General features: G+C 38.2%; 1 protein-coding gene across 1 annotated transcript; it reads right to left on the bottom strand.

Moving 5' to 3' along the window:
* Positions 1-371: 371 nt before the first annotated feature.
* Positions 372-809, bottom strand: LOC113328015. The gene has a single exon (XM_026575113.1). It carries the CDS (start codon positions 807-809, stop codon positions 372-374), a length of 438 nt encoding a protein of 145 aa, XP_026430898.1.
* Positions 810-10330: the final 9521 nt, after the last annotated feature.

Here is a 10330-nt window from a genome sequence, read left to right as displayed (position 1 = left end):
TTCCTGGCATATCTTCCATACGCCACGCGAAGACATCGGAATATTCCCTTAGGACCTGTATTAGCTTTTCTTCTTCTTCCTTGCTGAGAAGTATCCCTATTTTCACCATACCCGAGTTTTCGGGTGTTCTGATATTGACCTCCTTGGTTGGCTCCGAGGCCGAGAAATTTGATTTTAATTCCCTTATATCAGAGAAGTTTTGTACTGGTCCCATGGGTGAGTCCGATGGGAGGTTATTTTCCATTGCAAGTTCGTTGCCTGATCGTCTTGCCTCATTCGTTCTAGATATGTAAGCATCGATTTCGGCTTGATTTTTGGCATTCTTAGCTCCTTTTTTTTTGCTCTGGCAGAGTTTTTTTGTTCTATTTGTATTAAACTTCTGTCTCGTAGCAGTATTTTGCTTCGCCAAGACCTCCAATGATTGCTGTCACTCCCTCATGTGTGGGGAATTTTAGCCTTTGGTGATAGGTCGAGGCTGCTCCTTTAATTCCATGGACCCATGTTCGTCCCACAATGGATGTGTAAGGTGATAGTACATATACCACGCATAAGGTGGTTAGGGTGAGGATCTTTCCCACCCGAATTTCTAACGTTCCCTCACCCTTTGGGCGGGTTGATGACCCGTTGAAGCCAAATATGTTGTAAGCGGAGGGTACAAGACATTCGTCTTTGAGACCAATTTGTTTAAATGTTTCATAGAATAAGATTTCCACAGAACTGCTGCCATCGATCAAGATTCTAGGCATCGCCCATGGTAGTGCTTTGTTTTTTGTTTTCTCTCCCTCGTGCTCGGGGAGTGCAATTGCCATCGTGACCACTAGTGGGTCGTTGTGGTTTTATCCTGCTGATAGACGCATTTATGTGTCTATTTTGTTCTCAATGTTCTGTATTGTTAGTGCTCGATATTGTACTAATTATGCTGCTTTTGTGTTTGGATAGGTGTTTTTGGAGAAATACATTTGTGTGGAAAAAGTGCTCGAAAAGTGTTATTTGGACCCCCGGAGAAAATTACTAAAGGCACCACAGAAAAAGTGTTAAAAGGCACCCTCACTTTGGATTAGGGAACCCCCAGGCGCCCCAGCTGTTAAAGGCGCCCATATTTTGGATAGGGGCACTTCTTCTTCACGATTTAAAAATTAAATTTTGGCGTAAAGAAATATACAGCAGCAACGATATTTCTGGGGAAGATTTTAACGAGTTTTGTTGGAGATTCTCAAAGGATTTGGACTTCATGTATCCTGTTTCGGTAAAACAGGATTGGTATATGGTTTTGAAGAGTAAAACAAGGGAAAATTTCTTTCCTTTTATAGAACAGAGGAGGTGGAAATACTATCGAAATCTTGTGGAGATTGTTGTCGGAGATTTTCAACAGTATTGATTGGGAATGATTTGACACACCGAAGTAGGATTGCTGACTGGTTTTTGATCGAAAAAATAGAAGATTTTCGTGTATATTTGAGTCAACAGGGAAAAAATAATATCTCGAAGATTTGCTGTTATCTGCAAGTTAATGCAGGATATGGGAATATAAAATCCCCTGGGATTCGTATCTATCAGTTTAGGGAAGTTCTGAAAGATTTTGACAGCTCTTCTACGTGTGAAAATAAAGAGAAAATACTTGGGAGATACTTTATTAATCGTCCGAAGATGTGAGTATTAACTCGAGAGATATCCATCTGTTGGGTATAAATAGGTGACGGGGGACACATAAAAGGGAATGGAGAGTTAGAGGAAGAAACAGAGCGTATAATAGAAAGGTGCAGAGAGTTTTTCTGTTTTATAATATTTTCACCTCTTGTAAGCACTTTTGAGCAATGAAAAATTATTCTGAGTGTGTTTTCACCATGTGGAGCTAAACCCCATCACTGGGACGACGGAGGAAGCAAATTTTCATGATTGTGGTAAATGAATTAATTCTTTTATTGACTCTTTGCATTGATTTAATTGTTTTATGATTTCTATTAATTATTTGTTATTTTGTTAGATGCCGCATGCTTAGTTCTAAATGCTTTAGATGCGTCATGCTTTTAACTTACAAATAATATTTTACGAAATCTATTTTTGGTAAAGAACTAGAGTCACAACTTCTTTTGTTTGAGCTATATTGTCTAGAGTTAATGACTGAACCATAACAATATGAAAAGTAGTGGAATCCCGCGTCTCAGCGTCTCTTCATCTTGTGACAAATTGTGTGTATATATTTTCCTTATTTTCTTTATTAAGTCTTAAAACAAATTCTCAACAAATCTGAGTGAACAAATCATCTTACTACAACATCATTGAAAAACCACACCACCTTCTTCTGGTGTTTCTGAGGCTGAAAAGGTAACGAGAAGTTTCATCCATTCCTCCATTGGGGGTTCTCTGGCTGCACTGAAAACTTCATCGCCGTTGAAGTTTCGTTTGTGAAGTCGTCCATTAATATTTCCTTCTCGTACAGGGGTGGCTATCGCCGAGTGTGATATGGTATTACAGCCTAAGTATTGTGCCTCGCGGGAGATCTCCACACAGTGTATGGGTTTCCCAGTGGTGGGTGGGTTGTTGGTTGTGCAATGTATTCTTTGAGCTTTCCCTCGTTAATCATGTCTTGCAATACCTTCTTTAAGTCCATACACGAGTCTGTCGTGTGGCTGTGAAATTGGTGGAATTCACAGAAGTCAGTCATATTTTTAGTTCGTTCTGGTTGCTGACCTCTATTCCATGGGTAAGTAATTCTATGTTGTCCGTCGATCTTCTTGAGGATCTCGGATATGGGGGTATTCAGTTTTGTATAGACTGGGTCAATTGACTTTCCCTTCTTCTGTTGGGTCTGGTCTCTTCCTTTCCATCCTCCAGTCCGATGTTTGTCAAACTGAGTTGACCCATTGTTGGATCGCCCTACTCCTTGGGACGGTACTGGGAGGCTCTTTGGTTCTACCACATTTGCTCCTCTACTAGCTCCTTTTGCCATCTTATCATAAGTTCCATCCTGAAGCTCCTCCAAGGCTACGTAATCCTCTTGGGTTTCTCTTAGCTTTCCCAAGATTTTTGGCATGGCCTCATACATGCAGACAAAAAGAGGGTCTGTCTTTCTAAGACTATTCTTGAAACCTAAGATCACATAATCTTCAGGGACCTTTCCGATCTCAGCACATAGTTTTCTCCATCGTGTCATCAGGGAGCGGAGTGACTCGTTTAGTCCTCTTGATATTTGGAGAAGCGCATCAACCTCAGGTCGGATTTGGCTGTTGTGAATGTATGTTTCTAAGAATAGCTCAGATAGATGATCAAACGATTCGACCGAGCCTTTAGGTAAATTGTTATACCATAATAAGGCTTCATCCCTTAGACTGGGGGGAAAAATTTACATAACACCACATCATAATGGTCCCATTGGGTCAGTGTCATGCAATAAGTCCTAAGATGCTCAATTGCATCTCCAGTTCTTGTGAACGGGTGTGTTAACACCGGTAAGGAGCATTTCCTTGGAAATGGCAATCTTAGTAGATTTTCGGATAAGGGAGATTGTCCGGCTTCTTGCATGACTACTGACAACTTGTTATTCTCCTGTGTTCATGTAGCTTCTCTATACATTGCTTCGAGTCAGTTGACTCGGTCTTGGAGTTCATCCTTATTTCGCCTGGTTTCGGCCTTCTTTCTTCTTCCCAGAGCTCTCTCGGGCGAGAAAGATGGTTCATGGTAGCGATGCCTTGATCGCCCTGAGTCATCGTCCGATTGTTCAACGTATGACACAATCTTAGAGTGAGTTGACCTCAAGTTCTCCCCTCGCTTTGGGTTTGTGGCTGCGAGATTCCCGGTGTCGCAGTTAACGTTAGCTTCGTCGATTTGGTTCTTGTTTCATCTATATTTGGGATCAACATCTGATGACCCCTCGGATGGGCTGTCCTCGTGGTCGGGCACACCTCTACTTCCCTTAGAAAATCGATCCGTTGTTTCCTCGTTCGAGGTGTCAGGGATGTTAATTCGTTCGTCGTCTTGCAGATGATCAAAAGGGTTTTCCTCCTCTGGGATATCTTCAATGGTGGTGAGTGGTACCTTCTTTGTTACTTTGTGTTTTAGCCTACGATTTATCCGTTCCATCTTTCTATTACTCCTTTCTAATTTCATCATTCTCTTATCCTGGGCCTCTTGGGTTTTCAGGATGGCTGCGATGGCAATATTAACATCGGTGAGGTCTGAAGGGTTGTCCTTCTTGGCCCCACTGTTTGCTGCTTGTCTCGGCAAGCGGCTCAACCCTTTTGGCTGAGTAAGATGAATATCATCACGCTTATCGAAGGGGTTTCCCTCGCCTTCTTAGCTAAAATTATCAGTTAGTCCTTCCCGATATTGGTTATAGGGTTGTCCCTCGCCTGGGATCAGAGCCTCTTCTGGCTCCAGATCGTCGAGCCCTTTTGTTTGGGCTCTACCATTTTCTCCTTGGCTCGCACGAGTAGATCGTCACGTATTACCTTCTCTACAACATATGCAATAATACTTAATTTGTCTTTTCTTTTAGAAAATTGGGACCCTAAATTTGCAGGTCACATGCAACTACTAAGTCATAGTTCAGACTGGACAGTTTAGTACAGGAAGACTTTGCAGTAGATTTTGGAGACATGTGAAAATGTCAAAACATTCCCTATTTTCATGAGGTGTTGATGATGGAGAAAAAGTGTTTTTACAGTCCCCTCTTTCCGAGGAAGTATCTCCTTCAACACGCCATACCCCTATAGGGAAAGAATCTAATTATGATGATTGAGTACGTTTTTCCATTCTAGGAAATATATCTCATCATCTTTTAACTTATGATTTCAAACAAACTTTGAGTTCGATGACTGATTATATACTCATTAATTCCTCCCCTTGACTTATATTTAAATTTTTAATAAGGAGATTCCAAGATTATGGTGAGTTTGATGATGAACATCATGAAAAGTTCGTCTTTTTCAACTCTCATAAGGTGATTGCTTCCTTATGTAGCCTACTGACTAGCATTTCTTCCCATCTCTTTCATGGAGGAGATCGTTTGAGCACCGAAGCATTTAAAACTTCATATTTACTCCGATCTAAAACTCTTCTGAGCTACTTGAGGAAGACTTTAAAAATCTTGAAAATAATAAGAAATCTTAAAGAAAATTAGTGAAAAAACGTAGATCTGTTGATCTTGAGGTTCTTCTAGACTTCTCAGATCGTGAAGATCATTTTTGAGTCCGAGCTCTACTCATTTATCTCAACAGAAATCTACTTTGTAGAGTGAAAACACTTCTCTAACAGAGATTATGAAAACAATATAGAGTTGTTGTTAGGGAGGTAGATTAGATCTTCATACCTCCTTGTTTCTAGCGCCAAAATGTAGTTGCATATTTTCTGACTACTACACCCAAGTAAGAGTAAAGACTAAAAACTACTTAAACATACAAGATTCAGTATGAACAAGATGTAAATAGCATGAAATGTAAAGATTGACACAAGCATATAACGTGGTTCGGCCATGAAGACCTACATCCACGGAGAAGAAGATGTTTTCTTATTAATTATAAGGTCTTACCTTTGAAAGTGTTACAGATCTCTTCTAGATTTCTCAGTTTCTCTCTATCTAAATCTCTCTCAGGAGTTCTCTGTAGAAAGACCATCTAAGATTACATAAGTTTTCCATCTCCTGGTACATGGACTGGTATTTATAGACAGAATAAACTCGTGGTCGCTTGGTCGTCCGAGTTGGGTGAGCTGTCTTCCATCGTCCTGGCTCCCTCGGAATCGTTCTATACCTTCCCTCGCGATGGCATACTTGGTCCTCCCTTCGAGTTGTCTCGCTCTCCCTTGGATTGTGTTACCCTTCTGTGGAGAACCTCGTGCTTCATCGCTTCTGGGTCGTAGTATAGATCGACTACCCAAGTCTCGTTCTTATCCTTCATTAAATGCGATCTTGCTTTTTAGACTTGACCGTCTGAGAAAATTAGACCTTTATACACACTCGTCATTCATGTGGCGCTTGTGAAGTTGCCTCGACTGAGACAAACCCTTCTTTTCAGAGGATGATTCAGTGCTCCAACCTCCTCATCTTACCATGTATTAATCCCTTGGGATGTTGACACGTGGCCGTCGGGTATTTTACCCACACATAGCATACGACTTTTGTCTCATAAGAAGTAGGAGATAGAATAGATAGACTTTTGAGTGATAGATAAGTTCAAGTCTCCACATACCTTTTTGTTGATGAAGTTTCACGGTTCCTTGTATAGATCGTCGTCGTTGTATGATGAATCTCCATGAAGTCCTTGAGCTCAACTATACTTTTCTATTCTAGTCCGAGACTTACCTATGTAGGCTAGAAATCAAAACTCATAGTTTTGATCACTAACATTGACAAACATGCTTGAGATAGCAATGCATGCGAGGTTGACCGAGCTATGCTCTAACAATATCCCCCTTTGTCAATTTTAGTGACAAAACTATTAATACATATGGAATACAAAAAAGATAAACTTTAGTGGCTCCTATTCCATAGTATAATCTTCAACGTTCCCTGAAATCTTCGTCCTTCCAAGTACTCCAATGATCCCAAAGGTTGTAAGTTTAGCACATTGTTGAAGATCCATAGCTATAACAATGAGAGAAATCGAGATTCTCGATCATTATTATACAGTGTCATAGTATTATTATGTAACATCAAAGTCCAATTGTATCACGACTTTAACAATAATACTACGATGATATGTATCACTCCCCCTTAGTCAATACTCCATCTCGATCATGGAAACCACTCCCTCTTACACAATGATCCGAAAACCATAGTTATTTGTAGTGTGAACTACAATATTTCTCCCCCTTTTTGTCAACAAAATTGGCAAAGGTACAAGAACGGGATCATAATGAAATTTCCACAAGAGACATTTCATAGACTAAAAGAAAAATACATACCAACTTAATTTAGATGCAATCATAAAGCCGAAGCTAAATGCATTCATCAAGGAGTTTTAAGATACAAGATAACCCCTATAAAATTCCACAGCCGCACACCGGCAAGATATTACCATTAAGCACAAGTTCAAAAGAAGTCTCCCTCATTTGATGTCATTCCCGAAAGAACTACAAGAGCGACCTTAATTTCGAAAGAAAAGAAGGATTTTTTAAATTGGACACCAAAAACCATAGGAATGATTTTCTATATCCAAAGCTCAACCAAATTAATCACAAGTAAACCCATGATTAATTAATTTGAATATGCAACTAAATCAAACCTCAAAAGTGATCAATTTAATTGAAAGTGCTCAACATAAGTAAACTTACGGAGCTACGACTAAGGTAATCATACGGAGATGACTAACTTAATCGTTCACATACTCAACATAAGGAAAACCTTATGGAATATATGACTACATTAACCAATAGAACATGATATTGTAGCCTTTCATATACTCAACACAAGAATTTGTGGAATATATAAAAACTCAACTAGATTAATTACAAGAGAACCTATAATTAATCTAATTGGAATACAAACAATCAAACTAATCACCGAATTAATCAATTTAATTATTTTTGAGCTCAACATAATAAAACTTATGGAACCCCAACTAAGTTCATCATGGAATATGACAACCTTAACCGTACATGTACTCGACATAAGAAAGAAAACTTATGGAGTACAAACTAAATAACCAAACTGGTTGATTAATTTAGTTCAACATATAGTATCTTATGGGACAACCAACAAGCCAATAAGAAAAATCGACTTAGTTGTAAGGTGGTCAACATAAGAGACACAATGGAGCCTTCACGGTAAAACATAGAAAGATGGATGAATGAAGATCAATACCGTGGGTAACATACAAGGATCTATTCTATTTTCCATCATAACGACATAATAAACTTTATCCTTGTCAAACAAAAGATTTTATCCTATTTTCCATCAAATACATGATTGCATAGGCATAACTTTTGTATTTGTCAAAAGTCCATTCGTCCTTTCATCAATTCGAATACTAATTCATGAACGACTTTACTTTTGACCGCAATATGAGACCTTCAAGTTCACGCATGCAAACAATACATATCCCATAAACAAATTGCAATATCACAAAATCATAAAGATCAATACTGCAATAAAATCATCCTCCAAATATTTTTAGAATTTAATACCAATAAACCTAAAAAATAACATAAGAAGATGAAAAGAAAAATAGCTATGTGTAGTCATAATCATCGCTATTCCAAGCACTAGTTATTCTTCCAACTAATCCAAAAAGAAGACATACTAGGCAACAAAACCTCTTATAAAACATTTCATTTACCTTGAATATCCTTCTCGTATTCCCTATATTCTTCAAGCTCATCTTCAATTAGGTCAATCCTCAATTCAAGACTATCCATTTTCTCTTCAAGTCTTTTTGAAGAAACTTCAAGTTCATTTTTCAGAGCATGAACTTGATCCAAGACGAGATTCATGGTTAAAGAGAGCTTATCAAACTGAGAGACAGAAGGGTTCTCATTAAAAGAAGAGACATGTTTGTCATAGCACATCTCATTGTCAGAAGAATCGAAACGAATCTTTTTCAAAGGAAATAGAACTGTCCATACATCACTATCTTTACTCGAAATACTAGAGGAGGACATGATAGAGAAGATGAAATGAGAGAGATGAATAGGTAGATCTTTTAAGAGGAGTACATGTGTAGAAATCCCAGAAACACCCTTTTTACCAAACCCTAACAGAAGTTGGTTATCCACCAGACTGAAATCGTTCACGAACAAGACCTGGTAAAACCATAAACAGAAAATAACAAGATTATATCACAGTCCTCTTGTATATCATGGTTCTTGTATAAGAGGAAGAAAACACAAGAATCATTTTCTAACAAGATTACTGAGCATAGGGCCTCCAATCCAGGTTGGACTGGGATAATCTTTGTAAAGAGAGAAACCACTCATTCCACTAGGTTTCTTCTTATCCATTTGAAAAAGAGAGTTATGAAGAACTTTCCTATCCAATGCAGCCACAGTCTTAAGAAGCTTGACTGTAGATTTTTGCAAATCCTGCACCGTTTTTGAAAACACCTTTTGATGAAAGGAAGATTTTCTTTTCTTTTTCAGCATACAACGGTTAGCTGGGCAGGACTGTTTTTGATTTACCGTGCTCAGATGGTCCTGAGATGAACTTAAATGAACAAAGAGATTTGGTAGAGCCTTTTTCGAGTAACTCTTGGAATTCAATACAAAATCAGGAGAGGTTTGCTGATCCAACTTATGATACATAGAAGGACAAGTTATGCAAGAATCATGAGAATGATTTTCAGCAAAAAGACTGAGAGAGCGATCATAGATTTTCTCAGGACAATAATCAATAATATTCATTCATGCTTTAGTTATCTCTCTTACCTTCGTTTCAGTATTTTTCGAAGAGAGTTGAACAAACATAAGCCTAGAATCATTGGTACGGCTCTTCTTGGTATTATTATCCTTTATATTAACTAACATAGTTTTCTTTTGAGACTTTCTTTTACTACGTCTGAGGATTTTCTTAAGTTTTTGTATAAACAAGGACAACGTAGAAATAAAGCAATTCTCACTTTTCTCTTTCGTCAATTTTGGATGACAATATTTATGATCTGGAGAGGTGACACGGTTTCCAAACAAATGATGATCGTCTCTTGCAATATATTCACGATCGAAAATTTTAATTTTTCCGACCAGTGTGTTTCGTGAAAGAGTATTAAGGTTATTTCCTTCAAAGATGGTATGTCTTTGAGATTCGTATCTGGATGGAAGCGATCAGAGGATTTTCATCACAATTTCCTTTTCAGGAATGGTCCTACCCAATGCACATGATGCATTAACAATTTCAGACAGTTTGTGATAAAAATCGTCGAACGAATCTTCTTCTTCCATAGAAAGGTCTTCCCGTTCGAAATTAAGGTTTTGAAGCCTAGCATCCTTTTCACTGGGGTTACCTTCGAATACGCTTTCTAAAGTATCCCAAGAGGGGTTTTTCTGCATTTGCGGTTTCCTCGTTAACAAAATTTCTGGTGTTTGTGTTATTTCTTTTCCGCATTATATTTTATATAATTGAAATAATACAGGTTGTGCGTTCGTGATCATCAATTGGAAATCCAAACTTTGGTTTTTTATTGATATTGATTGATCCTTGGACATTGGTCTTTGGTACCGTCCAAGTTATCTCTCTTTGATAAAGACTCGCAGATTTCTATTATCTTGAGTAAAGATCAAATCGAGAGATTGAGATATAAACTCTTTGATATATCTTTTTATTGATTGAGTCTGACTGTCTAGGCTCATAAAAAGTATATTGGAGTTTGTCCATATAGATTGCCAAGCGAAATATTGGGTGGTG

This window comes from Papaver somniferum, unplaced genomic scaffold (assembly GCF_003573695.1).
Source record: "Papaver somniferum cultivar HN1 unplaced genomic scaffold, ASM357369v1 unplaced-scaffold_107, whole genome shotgun sequence".
In the NCBI taxonomy this organism is placed as follows: Eukaryota; Viridiplantae; Streptophyta; class Magnoliopsida; order Ranunculales; family Papaveraceae; genus Papaver; species Papaver somniferum.
Note: the sequence above shows the minus strand (reverse complement) of the source record. Positions and strands in the feature narration are given on the sequence as shown.